The 26,571-nt window shown below is 37.6% G+C and overlaps 1 protein-coding gene across 2 annotated transcripts; it reads right to left on the bottom strand.

Annotated features, from left to right (window-relative positions):
- LOC129263811 (farnesyl pyrophosphate synthase-like) lies at positions 1 to 24,306 on the bottom strand. 2 transcript variants are annotated; one of them, XM_064100910.1, is made up of 11 exons: positions 24,191 to 24,306; positions 18,348 to 18,651; positions 16,980 to 17,115; positions 15,387 to 15,527; positions 14,539 to 14,619; positions 13,605 to 13,727; positions 11,785 to 11,873; positions 10,748 to 10,820; positions 9,851 to 9,928; positions 2,527 to 2,661; positions 1 to 2,347 (listed from the first exon to the last, which is right to left on the bottom strand). In XM_064100910.1, exons 2-11 carry the CDS (start codon positions 18,590 to 18,592, stop codon positions 2,147 to 2,149), a joined length of 1,302 nt encoding a protein of 433 aa, XP_063956980.1. In that variant the 5' UTR covers positions 18,593 to 18,651; positions 24,191 to 24,306; the 3' UTR covers positions 1 to 2,146. The 2 variants fall into 2 exon arrangements, with proteins under 2 accessions (XP_063956980.1, XP_063956981.1); XM_064100911.1 differs by having other exon boundaries at positions 16,980 to 17,165; positions 24,191 to 24,305.
- Positions 24,307 to 26,571: the final 2,265 nt, after the last annotated feature.

Genomic DNA, 26,571 nt, shown 5'->3' with positions numbered 1-26,571 from the left:
TAGGGTTTTAGTGAAATTTTCTTCGTGGTTTAATAATGATCTTTAGAATTATACCACAAATTAGAGTAAAAAAATATGTTCAAATATCAAAATTGTCATACTTTTTTAATCAGTTGTAAACAAAGTGCATAGCTTTAGGTCCCCCATCAAACTTTCATTTCCTTCTGCATTGCCAATTTGCAGCATGTCCTGTTTCTAGCTCGTTTCCATAATACAATAATACAAAAAGTTTGATTAATTGCTTACACTTCCAACAGAACTTACTACATGGACATACTGTATATGTTGTAATATTCCAGTAATAAATAATCCAATCATTTAGATTTTTTTTCAAATATTATTTTCCTGAGTGACATAAGGTACACGTAAAAAATTGAATATTGAATACACTGGACCGTATCTCTAGTCCAAAGTTGTCTATGGAAATTTGACATTGGAAAGCCAATAGTGTATGCAATACAAGAGGGCTACGGGCAAAAAAAAATTGCTAAATAGTATGCTTTGGCGCATTATATGATGTTCTTCTCAAGGCCAGTCAATGTTATATTCACTAATCGCTCCAATGTGGCAAAATAATAGCCCCTATAATATGTAAATTTTTCCTCACCCTGGTAGCCGATTATGACACACATCTTTAACCCTTTGAACCCGAAAAGCCTGAAAATCGGCTTCACCATGAACAAGCAAACGCAAATACAACTGTAACCAAAAAGCAGGAATAACGCTTCAAGTCATTTGACTAAAAAACCAAGGGTTCGTATGTGAGATGACCTTTGAAAAATGATGTCATCTTAGAGATTTTTAGTTGATAACTCCAGTTAATATCACCGATAATGGCTTTCATTTGTCAGGTTTTAGCATGTAAAAAATGGCCAAAATATACTACCAAATAAACTTGTGTGATAATATGGCAAGTCGTATACAGATTATGCATAAGCTATTGATGAATCTTACTTCTGTCAAAGCAGTGATTTTGATTTTGAGACAATATCTGAGATTATCATCAGCATGGAACAGCTATCAACATCAGACGGGCCAGGCCGGTTACCAGCGGAGTAAGGTGCCGCTGGCACGGCGGGGCTTGAATCACAAGATATTTCAAATGTCATGTATTTCTTCATTTTACCGATAAGCTTGATATCTGCAAGTAATTCAGGGTGAGGTTCACGACCGTCCCAATAAGTAAGGGTTCAAAGGTTAAGAAAATTAACAGTAGCAGTTTGATAAACACATTTGGCACTCACGTCATTAATAACTGTCTGAGAATAATTAAAATAAATTTGCTCTTAGGCAACAGAAAACATGTACATAATACAATTTTAAGCTGGAATGGGCCAAGCCCTACTTTCACAAACTTGATATCAGTGTTAATTATTCAGAATATATGCTCTCAGCCAATCAAATGCCATGATTTAAGGGGTTCAGAACCTGAACATGCATTCCTATCCCTCATTTATCTATAAAAAAAAGGTATACAAGTTAAACATCCCAGAATATATCAACAACAGACCATTCGTGCCACAGAGGAAAACCAAATATTATTTCCTATGGACCCTGTCTTACAAAGAGTTACGATTGATCGTAACTCTATGGAAATCCATCAGTGTAAAAAAAATTTCTACAGGATATTTGCACAATGTCCTTTGTGAACAAAGAGAAGCACAGTGAATTTTCAAGAAAACAATGAATACGTGAAAATATGCATCGTAGTTAGAAAATATTTTGAACAAACATGCATAATAGATGTTGAAGTTGCTTGCCGTCCAAAGCTCTGATTGATCGGATCAATTGCAACTCTTTGTAAGACATGGCCCTGATCCGAGTATAGAAATTACAGCTTTTATAATAATCGAAATAGATTGTGGTACTTCACCTAATCTCTACATGCAGATTACAAGTTTCTACAGATTACTGCAATCTGTACAAAGAATATATTATGAGACAAATTACGATTTATATACCAATCTGTATATATACAGAATATTAGGAAAGCTGTAATCTGTACACATAGATTACAAAAAATAATAATAAGATTAGTAGAATTTTTTTTTCTCTGGGGCACAAATGGACTGAACATGTATATATCCCCGAAACAGTTTAATTATTCCTTTCAAAAATCAACTGATGTATATATAAAAAAAACAGTTTACTTATTCCTTTTATAAATCCTCTTGGCGAAAGCGACAAATATATCTTTCGGTAACGTTTCACTGTGGCTGTTAATTGTATCCATCAAATCATTATAGCTGGATTCTTCATACGACCTATAAACGCCCTCCAGGTCAAGGGTCGCGTAGAGTTCTTTCACCTTCGCGACCTTCTCGGCATCATCTATGCCATAGTTTTCCTAATAAACAAAAAGAGGGAGAGAAATATCATACAGGTATTTCATAACTGATTCCGTGATGATCTCTTCATTAACGTCAAGCATCAAGTGAGAGCAAGGGGGGGGGGGCAAAGTCCTTAAATTAGGAAATAAAGTGAGCTTTAGTTATCTGAAACTTAATTCAATCAAAGAATATTTACCTCGAGTATACTTCTCTGTTCCGGGGTGACCCTCTTCAGCGCCTGAACAACCAGCCAACCGCATTTATTCTCCTCTATGTCCGTTCCGATTTTACCGATGACCTCTGGAGCCCCGTAACAATCCAAATAGTCATCCTAAACAGAGAGAGAGAAAAAAAAAACAATTATTTATATTTTCATTGGAATCTTTCTCTCTTCATTCTGATGTAACCCTTCAGAGCCTGAACAACCAACCGACCACATTTATTCTCTTCTATGTCTGTTCCGATTTTACCGATGACCTCTTGAGCACCGTAACAATCCAAATAGTCATCCTAAACAGAGAGAGAGAGAAAAAAAATTATTTATATTTTCGTTGGAATCTTTGTCTCTTCATTCTGAGGTAACCCTTTAAAGCCTGGACAACCAACCAATCACATTTATTCTCTTCTATGTCTGTTCCGATTTTACCGATGACCTCTGGAGCCCCGTAACAATCCAAATAGTCATCCTAAACAGAGAGAGAGAGAGAAAAACAAGAAAGCAATTATTCATATTTTCATTGGAATCTTTCTCTCTTCATTCTGATGTAACCCTTCAGAGCCTGAACAACCAACCAATCACATTTACTCTCTTCTATGTCCGTCCCGATTTAACCAATGACCTCTGGAGCCCCGTAACAATCCAAATAGTCATCCTTAACAGAGAGAGAGAGAGAAAAACAAGAAAGCAATTATTCATATTTTCATTGGAATCTTTCTCTCTTCATTCTGATGTAACCCTTCAGAGCCTGAACAACCAACCAATCATACTCTCTTCTATGTCCGTCCCAATTTTACCGATGACCTCTGGAGCCCCGTAACAATCCAAATAGTCATCCTAAACAGAGAGAGAGAGAGAAAAACAAGAAAGCAATTATTCATATTTTCATTGGAATCTTTCTCTCTTCATTCTGAGGTAACCCTTCAGAGCCTGAACAACCAACCAACCACATTTATTCTCTTCTATGTCCGTCCTGATTTGACCAATGACCTCTGGAGCCCCGTAACAATCCAAATAGTCATCCTTAACAGAGAGAGAGAGAGAAAAACAAGAAAGCAATTATTCATATTTTCATTGGAAACTTTCTCTCTTCATTCTGATGTAACCCTTCAGAGCCTGAACAACCAACCAACCACATTTACTCTCTTCTATGTCCGTCCCGATTTTACCGATGACCTCTGGAGCCCCGTAACAATCCAAATAGTCATCCTTAACAGAGAGAGAGAGAGAAAAACAAGAAAGCAATTATTCCTATTTTCATTGGAATCTTTCTCTCTTCATTCTGATGTAACCCTTCAGAGCCTGAACAACCAGCCAACCACATTTATTCTCTTCTATGTCCGTCCCGATTTTACCAATGACCTCTGGAGCCCCGTAACAATCCAAATAGTCATCCTTAACAGAGAGAGAGAGAGAAAAACAAGAAAGCAATTATTCATATTTTCATTGGAATCTTTCTCTCTTCATTCTGATGTAACCCTTCAGAGCCTGAACAACCAGCCAACCGCATTTATTCTCCTCTATGTCCGTTCCGATTTTACCGATGACCTCTGGAGCCCCGTAACAATCCAAATAGTCATCCTAAACAGAGAGAGAGAAAAAAAAAACAATTATTTATATTTTCATTGGAATCTTTCTCTCTTCATTCTGATGTAACCCTTCAGAGCCTGAACAACCAACCGACCACATTTATTCTCTTCTATGTCTGTTCCGATTTTACCGATGACCTCTTGAGCACCGTAACAATCCAAATAGTCATCCTAAACAGAGAGAGAGAGAAAAAAAATTATTTATATTTTCGTTGGAATCTTTGTCTCTTCATTCTGAGGTAACCCTTTAAAGCCTGGACAACCAACCAATCACATTTATTCTCTTCTATGTCTGTTCCGATTTTACCGATGACCTCTGGAGCCCCGTAACAATCCAAATAGTCATCCTAAACAGAGAGAGAGAGAGAAAAACAAGAAAGCAATTATTCATATTTTCATTGGAATCTTTCTCTCTTCATTCTGATGTAACCCTTCAGAGCCTGAACAACCAACCAATCACATTTACTCTCTTCTATGTCCGTCCCGATTTAACCAATGACCTCTGGAGCCCCGTAACAATCCAAATAGTCATCCTTAACAGAGAGAGAGAGAGAAAAACAAGAAAGCAATTATTCATATTTTCATTGGAATCTTTCTCTCTTCATTCTGATGTAACCCTTCAGAGCCTGAACAACCAACCAATCATACTCTCTTCTATGTCCGTCCCAATTTTACCGATGACCTCTGGAGCCCCGTAACAATCCAAATAGTCATCCTAAACAGAGAGAGAGAGAGAAAAACAAGAAAGCAATTATTCATATTTTCATTGGAATCTTTCTCTCTTCATTCTGAGGTAACCCTTCAGAGCCTGAACAACCAACCAACCACATTTATTCTCTTCTATGTCCGTCCTGATTTGACCAATGACCTCTGGAGCCCCGTAACAATCCAAATAGTCATCCTTAACAGAGAGAGAGAGAGAAAAACAAGAAAGCAATTATTCATATTTTCATTGGAAACTTTCTCTCTTCATTCTGATGTAACCCTTCAGAGCCTGAACAACCAACCAACCACATTTACTCTCTTCTATGTCCGTCCCGATTTTACCGATGACCTCTGGAGCCCCGTAACAATCCAAATAGTCATCCTTAACAGAGAGAGAGAGAGAAAAACAAGAAAGCAATTATTCCTATTTTCATTGGAATCTTTCTCTCTTCATTCTGATGTAACCCTCCAGAGCCTGAACAACCAGCCAACCACATTTATTCTCTTCTATGTCCGTCCCGATTTTACCAATGACCTCTGGAGCCCCGTAACAATCCAAATAGTCATCCTTAACAGAGAGAGAGAGAGAAAAACAAGAAAGCAATTATTCCTATTTTCATTGGAATCTTTCTCTCTTCATTCTGATGTAACCCTTCAGAGCCTGAACAACCAACCAATCACATTTACTCTCTTCTATGTCCGTCCCGATTTAACCAATGACCTCTGGAGCCCCGTAACAATCCAAATAGTCATCCTTAACAGAGAGAGAGAGAGAAAAACAAGAAAGCAATTATTCATATTTTCATTGGAATCTTTCTCTCTTCATTCTGATGTAACCCTTCAGAGCCTGAACAACCAACCAATCATACTCTCTTCTATGTCCGTCCCAATTTTACCGATGACCTCTGGAGCCCCGTAACAATCCAAATAGTCATCCTAAACAGAGAGAGAGAGAGAAAAACAAGAAAGCAATTATTCATATTTTCATTGGAATCTTTCTCTCTTCATTCTGAGGTAACCCTTCAGAGCCTGAACAACCAACCAACCACATTTATTCTCTTCTATGTCCGTCCTGATTTGACCAATGACCTCTGGAGCCCCGTAACAATCCAAATAGTCATCCTTAACAGAGAGAGAGAGAGAAAAACAAGAAAGCAATTATTCATATTTTCATTGGAAACTTTCTCTCTTCATTCTGATGTAACCCTTCAGAGCCTGAACAACCAACCAACCACATTTACTCTCTTCTATGTCCGTCCCGATTTTACCGATGACCTCTGGAGCCCCGTAACAATCCAAATAGTCATCCTTAACAGAGAGAGAGAGAGAAAAACAAGAAAGCAATTATTCCTATTTTCATTGGAATCTTTCTCTCTTCATTCTGATGTAACCCTTCAGAGCCTGAACAACCAGCCAACCACATTTATTCTCTTCTATGTCCGTCCCGATTTTACCAATGACCTCTGGAGCCCCGTAACAATCCAAATAGTCATCCTTAACAGAGAGAGAGAGAGAAAAACAAGAAAGCAATTATTCATATTTTCATTGGAATCTTTCTCTCTTCATTCTGATGTAACCCTTCAGAGCCTGAACAACCAACCAATCACATTTACTCTCTTCTATGTCCGTCCCGATTTTACCGATGACCTCTGGAGCCCCGTAACAATCCAAATAGTCATCCTAAACAGAGAGAGAGAGAGAAAAACAAGAAAGCAATTATTCATATTTTCATTGGAATCTTTCTCTCTTCATTCTGAGGTAACCCTTCAGAGCCTGAACAACCAACCAATTAACCACATTTATTCTCTTCTATGTCTGTCCTGATTTGACCAATGACCTCTGGAGCCCCGTAACAATCCAAATAGTCATCCTAAACAGAGAGAGAGAGAGAAAAACAAGAAAGCAATTATTCATATTTTCATTGGAATCTTTCTCTCTTCATTCTGATGTAACCCTTCAGAGCCTGAACAACCAACCAATCACATTTACTCTCTTCTATGTCCGTCCCGATTTTACCAATGACCTCTGGAGCCCCGTAACAATCCAAATAGTCATCCTTAACAGAGAGAGAGAGAGAAAAACAAGAAAGCAATTATTCCTATTTTCATTGGAATCTTTCTCTCTTCATTCTGATGTAACCCTTCAGAGCCTGGACAACCAACCAATCACATTTATTCTCTTCTATGTCTGTTCCGATTTTACCGATGACCTCTGGAGCCCCGTAACAATCCAAATAGTCATCCTAAACAGAGAGAGAGAGAGAAAAACAAGAAAGCAATTATTCATATTTTCATTGGAATCTTTCTCTCTTCATTCTGATGTAACCCTTCAGAGCCTGAACAACCAACCAATCACATTTACTCTCTTCTATGTCCGTCCCGATTTTACCAATGACCTCTGGAGCCCCGTAACAATCCAAATAGTCATCCTTAACAGAGAGAGAGAGAGAAAAACAAGAAAGCAATTATTCATATTTTCATTGGAATCTTTCTCTCTTCATTCTGAGGTAACCCTTCAGAGCCTGAACAACCAACCAATTAACCACATTTATTCTCTTCTATGTCTGTCCTGATTTGACCAATGACCTCTGGAGCCCCGTAACAATCCAAATAGTCATCCTAAACAGAGAGAGAGAGAGAAAAACAAGAAAGCAATTATTCATATTTTCATTGGAATCTTTCTCTCTTCATTCTGAGGTAACCCTTCAGAGCCTGAACAACCAACCAACCACATTTATTCTCTTCTATGTCCGTCCTGATTTGACCAATGACCTCTGGAGCCCCGTAACAATCCAAATAGTCATCCTTAACAGAGAGAGAGAGAGAAAAACAAGAAAGCAATTATTCCTATTTTCATTGGAATCTTTCTCTCTTCATTCTGATGTAACCCTTCAGAGCCTGAACAACCAACCAACCACATTTACTCTCTTCTATGTCCGTCCCGATTTTACCGATGACCTCTGGAGCCCCGTAACAATCCAAATAGTCATCCTTAACAGAGAGAGAGAGAGAAAAACAAGAAAGCAATTATTCCTATTTTCATTGGAATCTTTCTCTCTTCATTCTGATGTAACCCTTCAGAGCCTGAACAACCAGCCAACCACATTTATTCTCTTCTATGTCCGTCCCGATTTTACCAATGACCTCTGGAGCCCCGTAACAATCCAAATAGTCATCCTTAACAGAGAGAGAGAGAGAAAAACAAGAAAGCAATTATTCATATTTTCATTGGAATCTTTCTCTCTTCATTCTGATGTAACCCTTCAGAGCCTGAACAACCAACCAATCACATTTACTCTCTTCTATGTCCGTCCCGATTTTACCGATGACCTCTGGAGCCCCGTAACAATCCAAATAGTCATCCTAAACAGAGAGAGAGAGAGAAAAACAAGAAAGCAATTATTCATATTTTCATTGGAATCTTTCTCTCTTCATTCTGAGGTAACCCTTCAGAGCCTGAACAACCAACCAACCACATTTATTCTCTTCTATGTCTGTCCTGATTTGACCAATGACCTCTGGAGCCCCGTAACAATCCAAATAGTCATCCTTAACAGAGAGAGAGAGAGAAAAACAAGAAAGCAATTATTCATATTTTCATTGGAATCTTTCTCTCTTCATTCTGATGTAACCCTTCAGAGCCTGAACAACCAACCAACCACATTTATTCTCTTCTATGTCCGTCCTGATTTGACCAATGACCTCTGGAGCCCCGTAACAATCCAAATAGTCATCCTTAACAGAGAGAGAGAGAGAAAAACAAGAAAGCAATTATTCCTATTTTTATTGGAATCTTTCTCTCTTCATTCTGATGTAACCCTTCAGAGCCTGAACAACCAGCCAACCACATTTATTCTCTTCTATGTCCGTCCCGATTTTACCAATGACCTCTGGAGCCCCGTAACAATCCAAATAGTCATCCTAAACAGAGAGAGAGAGAAAAAAACAAGAAAGCAATTATTCATATTTTCATTGGAATCTTTCTTCATTCTGAGGTAACCCTTCAGAGCCTGGACAACCAACCAATCACATTTACTCTCTTCTATGTCCGTCCCGATTTTACCGATGACCTCTTGAGCACCGTAACAATCCAAATAGTCATCCTAAACAGAGAGAGAGAGAGAAAAACAAGAAAGCAATTATTCATATTTTCATTGGAATCTTTCTTCATTCTGATGTAACCCTTCAGAGCCTGAACAACCAACCGATCACATTTATTCTCTTCTATGTCCGTCCCGATTTTACCGATGACCTCTTGAGCACCGTAACAATCCAAATAGTCATCCTAAAAAAAAGAGGAAGACAGAAAGGAATTTTTTTCATATAATTTCAATCGATTTTTGTTTAATTTTGGGAGCCTACATCTGCAACACTGGGTAAGCTTTAACATTGCAATGAATGGGTATTTCCAGGGCTCGGTCGAGCATTTTGGGGACTAAATCGCCCACGGCCCCCATGAAATCTTTGCCCTGCTTTGAATTCTATCCCTTTTCTATTTAACTCTGGGCGCGTTGTGGTCTAGTGGTTACGACACTCGTCTCTCAATCTGATGGACGTGGGTTCAAATCCCAGCCATGGCGTGGTTTCCTCCAGCAAGAAATTCACCCACATTGTGCTGCACTCAACCCATGGGAGGCGATTGGGTACCCGGTAGGAAGGAATTCCTTGAAAGCTTGAGCGCCTACGCAGCCGAGCTAAAGCTGGGGTAATAATAATAATAATGTAGCAGGGCCCGCTGGGAGAATAAGTTTCGGAACTGAAGTGGCTATCCTGGGTAAGTATACTGCTATTATTAATATAATTGCATTACCCCTTATTCTCTGACCTCACAATCCGTCTTCCACACCCCCCTCCCCCAAATGTGCTGTTACCAATCTCCTAATTTTCTTTCTTACTTTTCCCTTTTGTCAAAAGGTGTGCGGTCACTTTTTGAACCTAGAAAATTAACCAGCTACATTTGTTCGCTCTGCTTCTCTATCAATATTACAAGAACTTACAAGAGTAACTTACCTGAACTTGAAAGAAATGGCCCATCTGAAGTAAGATTGTCTTTGCATTGGTGTGAGACTTGGCATCTGATATTCCGACCTGATTTGAAAGAAGAACATAACTTGGTAGCAACATAACCAGGGTTGGCACGTTTTAAACGGTGTGTTTTAAAACATGTTTTTTGGGGAAAAATATGAACTTTTCTGTTGAAAATTCAGTAACAAAAATTGTAGTCATCTCTTACTTACTCCAAAAATGTATTTCAAACATCAAGAGCTCAAATCATACTGTATTAAGTGTATGATTTAATTGATTTACAGGAAAATTACATCGATCGTTGGAAAAAAAGAAGTTTTAAAACGATTTAAAACGTTTTAAAACAATAAAAAACGTTTTATTTGTTTTTTTTATAAAAAACGTTTTCATTACAACCCTCATAACACCGAGAGAAAAAAATAGCCTTCATCTTATGTAAACTTTGATGCTCAATTTGAATACATCCTTTAAATCATGTGTATCATAGTAAAATGGTGAGTATGCTATTAGTATGTACCTGACAAGAGACACATAAGTTATGGATTCAATACCTGGCATGACGTTGATTCCCTCAAACTTACATCGATGAAAGCACCTTGTCAAAATTCAGCCGTGTCTTTCGTTCGGGAATCCTGCAAGCTTTTCATTTAATACCAATGCTCACATTTCAGGATGTGAATATAATTGTTTCGTGAAAATAACCAAAACTTTAAATTGTCATAACTTTCTTATTTTACATCCGATTCGATGAAATATTTAGTGTTATGCTTGTTTGATTTTTTTTCTCTTATTTATTCAAACCAACTTTTTGATAGGGTGGACTTGTCCTTTAAAATGAAATTTCATTTTACTTAATTCTCAAAGAAGGCTTGCATAACTCACCATATGCATAGCTAGAGCAACGGGCAGATAGAAGGAATAGAAAGCAGTCTTCCATTTGACTATTGCAGCATATCTGTTAAAAAGAGGAGAAAATATGCAATGAATGGATATGCACAGTGTATAAATGCCAGTTGTTGTAACAATCTAAAGACTATCTCCCATAGAATCCAATAAAATTACCATTGAGGGTGTTTGTATGTACATGTACAGACCGGTGTGTTAGCTCAGTTGGAAGAGCTCATGAGTTCACACCCAAGCCGCGTCAGACCAAAAGACGTAAAAAGATTGGAGTTGCTGCTACCATGTTTGGCATTCAACATTTAAGGGATAGAGCCTAGTCAATCTGGCGCTGCACAGTCTGTGGCTGCTGGGTCCACAATCAACTGGGCAAAATTGATTTTCGGAATATTTCTATTTCGAACATTAAATATGGATTTTCTTCTTTCTTTTTTTCATGTATAGAAGAAAATATGTATGCCATTTCAAAACGTACTTTATTGTATTGTATTTATTTTCCATTCATAAAAACATGCAAAATACAAACAAAATACATCAGATATAATTACAAAATAAAATGAATACATATGAATGGCTGGATTGCCCATTCAGAGTGGTAATTTTTACCACTCTGTTCTGCCTAGGGGTCCAGAACATAATAAAATAGATCAGATTGTATTATAAACATCATTAACAATAGAAAAGAACGACATTAAACAAAATATAAAGTAATGAAAGCTAGTCAGTAGACATAAAACTAAATATAAAGTTACAATTTATGTAAAATATCAAGCCTAAACAAACTCTCTTAAACAAGTATGATATGCAACATCTATATCATGCTTCGTACAATCTCCCAGCTTTAGAACAGCCACCCTGATCCAGTGCTCAAGCATTCAAATAAATCCTTTCTACTGGGAACCCATCAACAACACCTGGGTGAAGAGTGTCAATTGTATATAAACACTTTGCCATGGACACCATTACTGCATTGAGATTTGAATCCCAGACCTTGTGGTTCACCGATACCCTGTAATTACCTCTGTTCCGTGAACCTGTTGAGATCCCTGTCATTTTCTGGAGACGTCAGTAGATCTAAACTTTGACCCATGATCGTCTGGTACGTCGTCTGCAAGCGTAAAGAAGATAAAACAAATAATAATAATCATGACAAATTTATCAAAGTGCTCACTCTAATTTGCAGTGCGTCCAGTGCACCAATAATCATCATTGGAGATTGCACAGATAGCACATTTCATACTTGAGTTAAAGGTAAAAGAAAAGAATTGCAGCAAATAATAATTTCAAGAAAAAGCTTTTCAAATCATGTTTAATGCTACCATATTGTCATAGAACTAGTTCTGCTACATTGAAATAAACTTACCTTTGTGAAATCATGAAATATTAGCTGAAAACCGATCATAATTCTAATGATCACTAACACAGAAACGCATATGTGGGACAGTGTATTAATAATGCTTGGAATAATACCCGACATATTATGGAATTCCGTGCTTATTTTGCCCATTTGTCAGCAATTACACATTGTTTTCCAGAGTCAATTGGCACATGTTTTTAATTTATACATACAAACACGTCTTGGGTGGTCATTTTATTGGACTCTATTCGAACTCATTTTGAGATCGTTACCACGTACAACTGGTGTTTATCTTCAAGCCAAAACTTGAAACTCTGTTTTCTCTTTATTCTTTGAATCTTTCACTGAATTTATTCTGCATTCAATAACGTAACTACGTGGGTAGTTGTTGATCAGTTTGGGAAATCGTGAACTAGCGTATCCAGCATGTATGGGCCCATGTGCAAGCATAATAGTCATTATTGTCTCCTAATTAGGCCCATGAAATGCTTTTTAGGATCTGATGCTGGATACACATCTGATCATGTGTCCGTTTAAGGCTTAAGAATAAGATGTGCTTTTTAAAAATAAGTAAACATACTCGAAACCATTTTGGACTACTTGTTGCTGGTTTCGGAGAGGCAGGTCACATTCAGCCGATGAATGAAGGGTACCTTTCAGCCAAGTTCTACCCATAAGACCCTAATTCTCAAAGGAATTTTTTTAAATGAGTTGAACCCAAGGGGTATGCAGATTTCCTGTATAAATCATGCTTACAATACCACATAAACAAAGTCCAATGCTGATGCATGCTGTTGTCACGAGGCAGCAAACTTACGCCTGTTGCCATGGTTGAGTACGCTATTTTATTCCCAAGTCCATTGTTTTGAATTAATGAGCCCACTGCTCAAAACAGTGGACTCATGAATAAAATAGCATGCTTAACCACGGCAACAGGCGTAAGTTTGGCACACTGTGACAAAACCAGGACTTTTTTCATGTACAAAAAATCAAGCAAAGTTTAATACAGCAAATCTTTATCAACCATCACTTCAGCCGGCGGTTTTCAAAACTACCTGTGTGAATTTCTGCCAAAGTGATGGTGGTATCACACTGAAAATCAAATAAAAATAATCAGTGAAACTAGCAATATAATCATATATTTGTAATTTTTTAAATTTCATTTTCCTATTTAATTGGAGTGGACTTCAGGGTTGTCAAAATGGCTTTTCCCGTTATTTCATTTTGGGAACAGCTTTTATTTGGTCCTTTTACCCGATCTCAAAATGAAATGACAACACTTTTGGTCTTGGATTCGAGAAAAAAGAGTGCCGTCCCAAAATCCAAGATGGCCAAGGGAAACTGAACATGGGTAATGAAATAGTATATGACAATTTCAAACCACTATTGTTCTTAGAATTCTATTCCTTTTCATATTTTTTTAATTGAAATCATTTTTTTTTTGCTGCTTTAATGGCAAATACAACAAAGACCTTGACAAACCTCGTGAAATAATTCCATCACTTGGACATAGTAGGGTTGATGACTAATGAATCTCTTGAGAATTTTGTAGATGCAGGCTTCAACGTAGAATGAGTCATTGATTGCAACTGTTCCCACACCATCCTACCAAAAAGAATGGAAATGTATAAATGAGGTGTAAGAATATTGGGGATTTGTCTCTGTTCTTGGTGAAAGGTCCTCCAATAACTGCATCTGCAAAACTAACGCTTTTATCGCCATCATCATCATCATCCTAATCTATATTATCATCATCACCACCACCACCACCACCGTCATCCTCCTCCTCCTCATCATCATCATCATCACACCATCATCATCATCACCATCATCACCATCATCACCACCATCATCATCATCCACACATCACCGCCATCATCATCACCACCACCACTTCCATTATCAGTAAAATTGCCAATTCGTCTATTGTGAACTCATCTACACACCACGTGGTCTAACTTAATTTAGTCTAATGTCATTCCGCCCATCAACACTTCGTCTAAAAACCATTTGGTCCATAACAATTTGGTCTAATCATCACTTCGTCTAATCACCAGTTCGTCTATGATCATTTCGTCTCATAACCATTTGGTCCAATATCCATTAAATTTTCTTTCATTTGGCCCTATTAACACTTTTTCAAATTAGACCAAATGGTATATGGACTAAATGGCAATTGGACCAAATGGTTATAAGACGAAATGGTGAGTGGTCGAAATGGCAATTAGATATGAGGACAGTGGACGAAATGATGGTAGACCAAATGGTAGTAGATGAGTTGGTAATTGGACGAAGTGGTATCAGACCAATAGATAATAAACCCCATTAACATCATCATCATCATCCTCATCACCACCACCACCGTCACCATCATCATCATAATCATCATCACTACCACCATCCTGTCTCTCCATACCTTCTTATACCAACAAGGCTGACCTCTCCTTGTCTTTGATTGGTCCATCATATCATCGGCTATTAGGAAGTAGGCTTGTAGCTGAAAACATGAAGAGAAAAACAGGATGAGTATTAAAGATAAATGAAAGGGCACTCCGGTGGTCTAGTGGTTATGACACTGGTCTAGTAATCCAGATGTCGTGGGTTCAAATAACGCAGTCTGCCTCTGATTTTTTTCTCATACGCAGGCATCACGCAGCAGTACTGCTGTTATTACCCTTGAGGTATTGTTGGAGAAACATGAAGAACTTATTATAAATGAAAGTAGTTCCAGTAAACACTGATTTCATGAGAAAATCTGTAAAGTCAAAGTTAATTGTCACTACATTATGCTAGATCTCTATGTAGCTCTGGTGGAGATACATAAATTGAACTTTGTGAAAAATGATCACAATGGAGATCGCCATCACAGATAAGCGCATGTGGGACGGTGTATCATTATTGGTTGGAAAAAGACCTGGCAATAAGGTGAAATGTCATTCTCATTTTGCTTATTTCTCAGCAATTACACAATTTCTCCCAGAATCCTGTGGCACATTTTTAAAATTCAACTAGATCCAGGGGGGTGCTTCACAAATATTTAAGTATGACTTAGAGTCGCACTCGCACGTAAATGCCGAGTTGCGTGCATTGCAAAAGGCACGACTGCATTGGTCAGATCATGCCAAGAGGACGCGCACTACTGATTATTAATCAATAAGATTGCGCATTACATATCATAAAGCATCTGCATTTAAGTGGGTCATAATTAAAACTTTGTGACCCCCCCCTCTATCTGATATGATTTCTTTGTTGATAAGAATTTACCCATTCGACACACCAGCCGAGAACCATTGCTATATGAATGTTATCTTCTGTGCTTTGAACGCTGTTTGCCAGTTGTCTGAACGCATTCGCCACAGTAAGACCTCGGTTTCTCTTTCCTCCCGGAACATTGTAAACCAGCATCTGAAATAAATAAGATACGCAGAAGGTTGTTAGTGAACTGTCTGAACGCATTCATCAGAGTACTTGGACCTTTTTCGTTCTTTCAACCTGGAACAATGTAAACAAGCATCTGAAATAAAAGAATAACACCGTTGCTAGCTAGCTGTCTGAACACATTCACTAAAGAAAGACCCATTCCCCATTGGCGGCGGAGCAGAGGATTATCTTTTGTGTTTGGGGGGGACGCAACAATAGACGTCCCCCCAAACACAAAAGATAATCCTCTGCTCCGCCGCTCTGCCATTCCCGATACATTGTAAACCAGTATCTGAATAGTAAGGCAATTATAACGTTGTTAGCCGACCATCTAAACACATTCGATACAGAAAGAGCTGCCTGACTTTACTACGGGCAAACCAGCATCTAAAGAGAATCATAACATTGCTAGCCAACTCCTCTCAACACATTTAAAACAATAAGACCCTGTTCTCATTATTACCATAAAACGAGTATAGTGGAAACTAGTTTAACGTGTTATGAGAACGGTCAAAGCCGTCTTGAAAGCGATCTTCCAAATCAGTTCGGAAAACCACCACCCTAAGTACTTTTCAAGATCGCTCTGCCTCGCTAAACTGGTTTTAGCATAAGGGAGGACACAACAGTTCTCCGGGAAGCGATCTTCGCACATTTAGAGCGTGCTACTCCACACAATGTGTATAGAATGTCTACGCTGCGGTTTCAAATTTGCACGAAACATGTCATCCCTACTGAGAGCATTCCCATAGCAACAAGGCCACTTTACATGAAGTGGTTTTGAAAACCACTTTCGGCTGATCAAACGGGAACACTAGCAAAGCGATCTTCCAAACTGGTTTCCTGAATCGATTTCAAGTCTAGTTTTAGAGAGTATAATGAGAATGGTGTCTAAGACCCATACGCCTGCACTCCCAGTACATTGCAAACCTGCATCTGATATCAAAGGATCGCAACGTTGCTCGCCTACTGTCTGAACACATTCACCGAAGCAAGGCCTCTGTTTCTCATTCCTCCAAGATTAATTGTTTTGTGAATTTCTCAGACACATTTTTCAACATTTTGTACTTTCTTACGTATGATTCTTGTCTGGGCCACTTTAGCAAAGTGAAAATAATCATACATTTTTTTTGTTTGACTTTTGGTTTAAAAAAAATGAACCCATTATGAATTGATTTTGTATAAAAAAAACCTTTTTGAAGGATTTAGGGGTTGACATGCATGTACATGTAAAAAAAATCCTCCAACATCGTAACGGTGTGTCTGATTTTTACAATTGTCTTAAAATAGAGCGCAAAAACTTTTAAAAAGTCTGCAAGCTACGCAGTCACAAAATTTGGCACGGCAGAGAAGTTGCACACTTTGTCAAAGGTGCGAGGTGGTGGGTTCAAATTAACCACCCCCCCTCCCTTCCCCCTGTTAAGGGGTGAGATGTCTTACCTCTTTGAACCAAGCTGCTGCATCGGCGATCTCTGGATTAGCGGCGTCATCTTCCGTGAGTTCGTCCACCAATTCGTAGAAGACCTTCTCAAAGGTTTGAGGATCTTGAGTTGCTGACGACATGTCCGAGGAGTACCTGAACAAATATTGGAGATAAGGAGGACTTCAGATGGTCAAAGGTGAAGTCTACCCCCAAAAAATGGTGATTTGAATCAATAGAGAAAACCCCAACAACCATAATGTTGAAAATTTCATCAAATGTGAAATAAGACAGTTAAGACATATTAAAGTATTAAAGGGGGAGGCAGAGGGGGAGAGGGGAGGGGGTGTTGTGGTCTAGTGGTTACGACTCTTGTCTTTCAATCAGAGGGACGTGGGTTCGAATCCCAACCAAGGCGTTGAGTTTGGGGCGTTGTGGTCTAGTGGTTACGACTCGTCTTTCAATCAGAGGGACTTGGGTTCGAATCCCAACCAAGGCGTTAGGTTTGGGGCATTGTGGTCAAGTGGTTACGACTCGGCTTTCAATCAGAGGGATGTGGCTTCAAATCCCAACCAAGGCGTGAGGTTTGGGGCATTGTGGTCTAGTGGTTACGACTCTTGTCTTTCAATCAGAGGGACATGGGTTCGAATCCCAACCAAGGCGTGGAGTTTGGGGCGTTGTGGTCTAGTGGTTACGACTCGTCTTTCAATCAGAGGGACGTGGGTTCGAATCCCAACCAAGGCGTGATGTTTGGGGCATTGTGGTCTAGTGGTTACGACACGTCTTTCAATCAGAGGGACATGGGTTCGAATCCCAACCAAGGCGTGGAGTTTGGGGCGTTGTGGTCTAGTGGTTACGACTCGTCTTTCAATCAGAGGGACGTGGGATCGAATCCAAACCAAGGCGTGAGGTTTGGGGCATTGTGGTCTAAACCGTATCGTGCACCCCTGAAGGAAATTACATAATCAATATATAATTATTAATGATATTTTTCTCTCTTTACCTGAATTTAAATAATTGAAATGTAGGGGGAGGGGTTTGCTTTTTCCTGTATTGTAATGCTGATTGAAATCTAAATGAATCAACATTACTTTCGTACATTGTACTTAAATGTCTTATGTACCGGTACCATTATCTTTTTTCCATGCATTCACTTCTGATTATTTTCATGTTCTGTTTATTTTTTCCTTATGTACTTTGTTTATCTGTTATATATATTGTAAATATTTGTTTACAGGGCCCCCTTGAAAACAGTACAAGACTACTGATGGGGCTACCCTGTATAAAACGAAATAAATAAATAAATAAATAAATGAATATTTTTTTCTGCTTTTACTAGCTATAAGTTTCTTATCAGGGTGAACTTCCCCTTTAAGAGAAGACCTTACCAGGGCTGCTCTGTGGCTTCTTCCTTGAAAGTAGAGACAGGGGTCCAGCCCAAACCAGGTGCAGAGCGGGAACAAGTCTTTGTCAGAAACAAGTCGGACGCCCTCCAAGAATGTGAACCTCGGCTACTCAACAAGCACGGTCGGTGAGCTTGTGTGACCTCGGTGTGACCTCTGACCTGGGTGAAGTAGTATGGGATGCTGGCACGGAGCAATCTCTGGCTGATGATGGGTACCCTATGTTGCATGGCAGTTCTGCCCGATTAAAGTCCAATGTCCTTCTTGCGTGTAACTGTAAGTTGCACTCCTGTTTGAAAAAAAAATAAGATGATAAAAGTAAATAGTGGGATCTCATGTTTGGGAAACTCTTTCGTGTGGGGAAACTTAAAAACAAATACTGGTAACCTTCGTTCAGCCTGGGGAAATGGACTTGGCTTTTTTTTTTAGGCCAATGCTGGCTCAGTCCTTTTACCGTGGATAAACCGCACTCCTGACTTTTGCTTCTATCCCACCGAGGAAATGGTGCGGTTAATAGACCGTTACTTACGATATTAAGTGAAACTTTAAAATGTCATAACTTTCTTATTTTACATCCAATTTTGATGAAATTTTCAGTGTAATGTTTGTTTGATTTTTCTCATTTTATTCAAATAAATTTTGTAGTTGCTGGGATGGACTTGTCCTTTAAAACCAATATTTGTTATCAGAAAATCAATGTCATTAAACAATTCACAAGCAAAGTTCAGTTTTTATTAATTCACAGATGAAGACTCATGAATGAAACATGGTTTATAAATAAAGATTCCTATTAAATCTGCACTAATCATTACATACTTCTATTTCAAGACTTAATAATGATTATTATCAATGTCTTACATGAAGTCATGCAGTATCCTACAGATACACTTTGTTTACATTGTAAAGATTAAATCCTAGATAGTCAACACACTAAACTTGATCTATAATTAACTTCAATTCAATGGTGCGGTTCACCACTTATCAATTACTCCTATTTACTCACTGTGAATGAATGTTATATTTAGTTGTTAATCTCTAACCAGACAAGTACAAGTACTACTTATGATCAGCTATTATCAACTATCACTATAAATTAATTCTATTTTTATCTAATTGATGAAGTAAAAATAGCCCTACTAGATAGAATCCTGGGTCGGAATGGATGGAATACCGGAATTTGTCCGATGTGTGCGGAATGCGGATTCCGGTTTCGTTTTTTCCCGTTCGGTATGCCAATAAAACAATGTAATACTTAAGGTGACAGGTGCCCTATTACCGTGCGGAAACGACTACGGGTATATAATCAAGCATAGGATTCTTACTAAGTACCTGTACCCCAACAAACTATATATTTTTGGAAAGCTTATGAGCTGATCTACACAAAAATTTGCACTGTGGCATATTAGCTTTATGCATAAGCAAAATATGGTCATTCAAAGTCATGACTTTAAAAATCATGATTTTTCTCTATATGAACTTTCTATGGTTATAACTTCACAACATAGAGTGTAATTTAAGTTTTGATGGATTAATTTAATTCTCTGACTTCTTTGTGATGAATTTATGATGGCTTTAAGAAATATTCAGAGTAGAATTGTAAAAATTATGGATTAAACAAGCAGTCAGATAATGAGAAATTCAGAAAGGACTTTTATACACAACTCCACCTGTGGGGGTACCATGCACAAAAACTATCATTATTTTGTTGTACTCTTCAAGATACACAATTCTACAAAATTTTATGCAAATCCAATGATTAGAACTCGAGTTATTACATTTTTCATTAAAAAACCCTCAATTTTGTATAATATCACGATAAAGAAAGGGCTATAATACTAATAATAACGGACATTTGTAACGCGCCATGTCTGTCACATAGTGTATGTAACTTGTAGTCGCTGCCATATTGTGCAATACAGTAGCTCTCCCTATTTGGCCAACAGAGGGTGGTAGTCCACTTTGCTACATGGAATATCTGGGGCTTCAGCCAAAAAAAATCTGGGGATTTTCTGATTTTTTTTAAGGCAGTATCAAAGGTTTTGGGGACAGATTTAATCACTTCCGGTGTGTAAAATACTACTTCCGGTTTGAGAATTTTATGAAAATATGTTTTAACCCCCCTCTTATTAAAAAAAGAGGTAGAATATTGAGATAAAACAAGTTGCATGATGAAGTACACACATGAAACTAGCAAAGGAGACCAAAAAAATAAAATCATTAAAAAAAAAAAAAATTAGGGCACCTGTCACCTTAACAAATAGTTTAACATTTTCTTTGTCTGAATATCTTAATATAGGCCTAATTATTGAGTATGTTTTATTCATTCTTACCAATTATAAACCAGGTTCCTTTGCTATATTTCAGGTGACCACCAAGAAAAATATTGACGAGAAGACGGGAAAAAAACTTGCAGATGTTTACATGGCCATCTTGTTCTCTTGTAGAGAAACTACGAGATGCATATAGAGGGCGGCAAAATCTATATGCGTCTCGAAGCTTAGCTACTAACTTAGAGAAGATGGCCACGTAAACATCGGCAAGTTTTTTCTGTCTTCTCGTCAAATTTTTTTATCATCTTTTTTTTTAAATATTTGTTTAAAAATGAAATCAATATTGCATAATCTGTGACTTCTTTGTACTTGTTTTGTTTTTCCGTTAATGCCCACAATCATTATATTGATTATTATGGCATATGACCGTCAAGATTGACTTGACTTCCCCTGTTCGTGAATTCATTTATCGGGATATCGGATTCTGACCGGCGCAACATCGGCAGATCCCAGAACAAAAAAATTCTGACATGTCACAGGAACAGGAGTAGTAGTGCCTGACACTAGATATATATCGTTGGCTTTCATCCAAACCGCCGTATCGGTCAATTTTTGTCAAAAAATCAATTTTTCTTCTTTTTTTAAAGATTTTTTTCAGAAAAAAAAAAAAGTCTTACTCTAGTCTCTATAGATCAAGATCTACATTTATAAGTACATTTTTAACGTAGACAGCAATTTGATTAATTTTTTGAGATATGAAGGGATTTTCAAGGCGATGCCATACAAAGTTTGATAAAATGCGCAAATCCCATCAATTCAGAACACGTACTGTAACAAAGTATAAAATTGACGGTTTATTTCCAATGCGTCTAATGCCAATTCGTCCAATTGCCAACTCGTTTACTATCATTTGGTCTATCATCAGGTCGTCTACTCACCACATGGTCTACTTTCATTTAGTCTAATGCCATTATGTCTAATAACCAGTTGGTCCAATAGCCATTTAGTCCATATACCATTTGGTCTAATTAAACTGTTTAAAGTGTTTATTGTGCAAAATGAATGAAAAGAAAATGGCTGTTAGACCAACTGGTTATTAGACGAAATGGTAATAGACGAAATGGTGATTTGACGAAGTGATGATTGGACCAAATGGTTGTTAGACGAAATGTTGATGGACGGAATGGCATTAGACTAAATGGCGGTAGACCATGTGGTGAGTGGACGAGTTGGCAGTGGACCAATTGGCAATTTACCAAATTGACAATAGCTGCGCACGCATACGCAAATACGCAGTCAGCAAAAAAAAATTGGAGTAGACTTGAAGGTCTAACGTGAGATCTACTATGTGTAGACAGGAATAGACTAACCTTCATTTCTGGGGATTAAATTTATTCCACCACAACAAAAAGTTGGCTTGAATAAAAGGAAAAAAACATTAAAAAGCATAGCATTGAAAATTTCATCAAAACCGGACGCAAAATAAGAAAGTTATGACGTTTTAAAGATTTGCTTCATTTCACTAAACAGTTAAAAGCACATCCTGGTCAGTATGCAAATGAAGGGACTGATGACGTCACAGACTCACTATTTATTTTGTATTTCAGGTCTAGATCTACCGTATATGAATTATGAAATATGAAATACTTCAATTCCTTCCTTATTGTCATGTAAAGAAAAGATTTATTCCTCCCTGAACATGTGGATTACAATGTAATATTCTCTAATAACAGTATGTGGTTCAGTCAAGTTGGTTATTGTTGCCAAATATGTATAAAAAAAAGGGGGGGCACAGCTGGCCCATGCCCCCCCCCCCCCCTTTGAAAGGCACAATTAATGTTATTTCTTTTGGTTGTCAAATTTTTACGTAGATGAAATGTCCTTAAGGGGGTTGAAAACCTTTTTTTTTTGCGTGACAAATTTTTCTTGGCCTTTTCATAAAATGTGCCCCCCTTTTGGAAAATCCTGATTCCTGGATCTCCCCTGATTTAAACAATAAAAAAAAAGTTGTGAGGGACATCATTGACCCTCTCATTTGCATGTCACTGAGTTGTGCATATATAGCATGCATAGGCCTAGACCAAAAGCTTTGGTATCTGTTAAATTGGTTTTTCTGCTGAACTCCGTTGGCTCCACTGACCAATCTACCGAAGTTCTAACTCGATCTGTACAGGGACTCAATGGCCATGTGTACTAAGTTCGGATAAACCAGGGAAGTAAGAGTTACGCCACAGCCAAGTAAGTCACTGTCTTTGTCCTTCTAAATGATTTTTTCCCCATTTTGGTGCATTTCAGGCCAAATAATAATCTTTATTTTGGTCCAGTTCTTTTTATATATTTTTATGAAATAAAGACAAAAATCGATAAGCCCCGTCGGGGGGATTTTGCATTGTTAATCCCCTAATGACCTAACAGCCGTATGTGTACAAGGAGAAAAAAAAAAAAAAAAAAAACTCCACGAAACAGACGGCTGCCAGCTGTCTAGCATAGGCCTAACCTATGATGTAGATCTGGGGCCCGTTGCAGATAGAGTTGCATTGATTTTCAGCCAATGAAGCAACCGTATTTGGGACTTGCGCTTGATATTTTGACTTGCATTTAAACGCAACTCTTTCTGCAACACCAACAGTTAAGTTAACAGGCCCCTGTGGCTGTTCTTGTTTGATTTTTTTTTCTCTTTGACTTTAATTCAAACAAACATTTTTTTCTGGGGTGGACTGACAAGAATTTCTGACATTTTACTAGACCAAAAGCTTCGATCTCTGTTATGTTGGCTGTTCCGCTGAACTCCTTTGGCTCCACATATAAAAATGTTTAAAAACTGCTTGAAACAGAAGGCTGCCAGCTGTCTAACATTTTACTATCTTTCCCATTTGCCAACGTACACTGCCACTCACCAAATACAGAGACCAAAGTTCTAGCTCAATCTGTACTACAAGGACTCAATGGCCATATGTTTATGTTTTAAAGGTCAAGTCCACCTCAGAAAAATGTTGATTTGAATCAACAGAGACAAAGCAGACAATGCCACAACAAGCATAATGCTGCAAAGTGAACAGGTGAAAGTGAAATGATTTGAAAATTTGATCAAAATTGGATGTAGGCTAATACTAATAATATTATATAATTTTTTTCTATGTTTTACATATTAGTAATATGTAAAACATAGAAAAAAATTATGACATTTTGAAGTTTTGCTTATTTTTCACAAAATAGTAATATGCACAATTTAGTCACATGCAGATGAGAGAATCGATGATGTCCCTCACTCACTATTTCTTTTGTTTTTTATTGTTTGAAATACACTGCACCGGCGTGTCAGTCACTGTTGCCAAATAACACCGCGCCGGAACACACAGCTCGTGCCAGCCGTAGCGGCTGCGCCTCATCATGCGAAGCCGTCCCAAGAAAATACACTCCGCGACACACCACCACCAAAAACCTGCCCAGCCAATTTCACCTTTCCAATCATCATATGGATAGATTCCCACATATCCTATATTCTGAATACAAAAATACATCACAAAATAAGACAATAATAGAAATTTGCATACTTACAACACTGTTTGTCTTGAATATTGACGATTTTACAGATGTTTTCGCAGACAAAGCACCGGTAAAACGTCTCAATTTGGCAGCAGCAGCCGACGTACACATTCAACGGCCCATGATTGGTCAATTTCTACATCGTACCATTGCTTCTTGCAAAAAAATGAGGACGATAGTCTCTATTGAGTCTTTATATTGATAAAAAACGATTTTATTTGTTTATAATTATAAATTCATCCTAAATATAAAGAACAAACTTGATAAATAAATAAAATTTTGTATAATCATACACATTTATAAAAGTTATATTTTCATCTATGCATCTATGTTCTATGTTTCTCCGAAATATTATCTTCAGAAAGCTGATACAGTCTGGAAATTGTTTACAAGGTACCTGTGACATCCACGTGCATTCGATATTCCACGCGACGTCCCTAGATGTGGGTGTTACATGGGGGGGGGGGGGGGGGGGGGGGGCATTCCACGGAAATTTCCGTGGGGCATTTCAGGCAAAACGTTTGTTGTTGTTGTTGTTGTTGTTAACCTCTCCCTCCCCCCCCCCCCGAAAATACGGACAGGTATGCGGGAAGGAGCCAGGATTTATAGGGGGTTATTATTAGGGGTTCCTCAGTCAAATTATGGACTTATTACAATATTGTACTTGCCCCCCCCCCCTTCCCATTGGGCTGGCAAAAAACGGGAAAAAGGAGAAAAGGGCATGAAAGGGGAAAGGAAGAGAAACGTAGTGGGAAAGAATAAATTATTGTTCATAGTATTATAATCATGTTATGTTATTACATATTTTTTTCATAACTTTGTGAAACATATAATCAGTGCTCAGGGCCTATGTATTCATTGTAACTGGTGCTCGCATTGTCTGTTTAACGGGATATATAATCCTTTTGTACTAAAACCTCCCGTTTTCACGTCAATACACAGTAAATACATTTCCTCGTACTTCGAGTTATTATTGTTTTATGTAGCCTCTATGACTCCTTAAAGTGATTACCCCATTTTAAGGTATGAATATAAGACATTTCTTGTCCGTGCTTACGTTTGCATCAGTGGGTTGGGTTGGTGAGCTATGTCTGCTCTTCATGAATTCCTAAAATCAGTCTTTAAAAATGCCCCCTTTTCTGACCTGAATATCAACATTTTTCAACTCGTGCTCGATCAAATGGTTAGTGAAAAAGTATGGTCAAACAAGCCTTAGAATGCCCCTCTTCAGGTGTGCATTTCTAAGTTTTCAGCTCGCTCTTCGCGCTCGCAATATTTGATTAGTGAGATGCGTACACAGTAAAAAAAAAATTATACAACGCTGTTTACTATATGAACCTTACAGCAATTGTTTAAACAGTTTAAACAACTGTTTAAATCTTAAGGCAACAAAGGTTTAATTTTCAATATCTAATTGTCAATAAATTAAACATGATTGTTTAAACGGTTAAACAAATACTGTAAGGCTCATATAGTAAACAGCGTTGTATAAAATCTTAAACAGCGTTTTTACTGAGTATGCTAATCATGATTACAATGAACACAGGTGCTTCATGTGTTTAAAAGTAATCCTAACAAATTCACCACGCGCTTGGCACTATAGCATTAGATGACTACATGTGTACTCTTAAAGAGATGGTCCGGGCTGAAAATATTTATATCCAAGTTTGTACCTCCTTGTTAGTTTTAAAAAAAATTATGCAAAGCCTTTCATACGAATTGATAAAGAGCGAAATGATATTCCATTGATTTACAATGCTATGTATGTTTAAATTGTCACTTCCCACTCTATATTTTGGTGTTAATTGTTTCTGATGTTAGATATTTTGTATTTTTGATGTTGTTTGTTGTTGTTGTTCATATTTATCTTGACATGTATTTTAAACTGCAGGGCGCCTTTGTAAAGCAGTTTTAAGAACTGAACAGGCCTACCCTGCAGTATAAAATAAATAAAACAAAATAAATAAATAAATAAATAAATAATAAATTTCACATAGCAAAATGCTGAAAATTTCATCAAAATCGGATAAGAAATAACGAAGTTATTAAAGTTCATCAATATTGTGTGAAAACAGTTATATGCACATCGCCATGAATATTCATTAGGTGGGTTGATGATGTCACATCCCCACTTTCCTTTTCTCATGTTATTAGATTAAATTATAAATGTTTCATATTTTCATACACGTGTTAATGATGTGTCTCCATTATGATGAGATAAGTTGTGGCAGTAAATAACTAATGCACTTAATCAGTTGTCAATCCAATTGTTTTAGTTCTTGGTAGAACAAAATATGAATAAACCTAATTTCATGTAATAAAATACAAAAGAACAAGTGGGGAAATTACATCATCAACCCACCTAATCAATATTCATAAAGACGTGCCGAGAA

The sequence above is a fragment of the Lytechinus pictus genome, chromosome 6 (assembly GCF_037042905.1).
Source record: "Lytechinus pictus isolate F3 Inbred chromosome 6, Lp3.0, whole genome shotgun sequence".
In the NCBI taxonomy this organism is placed as follows: Eukaryota; Metazoa; Echinodermata; class Echinoidea; order Temnopleuroida; family Toxopneustidae; genus Lytechinus; species Lytechinus pictus.
This window is presented reverse-complemented; position numbering and strand designations above follow the sequence as displayed.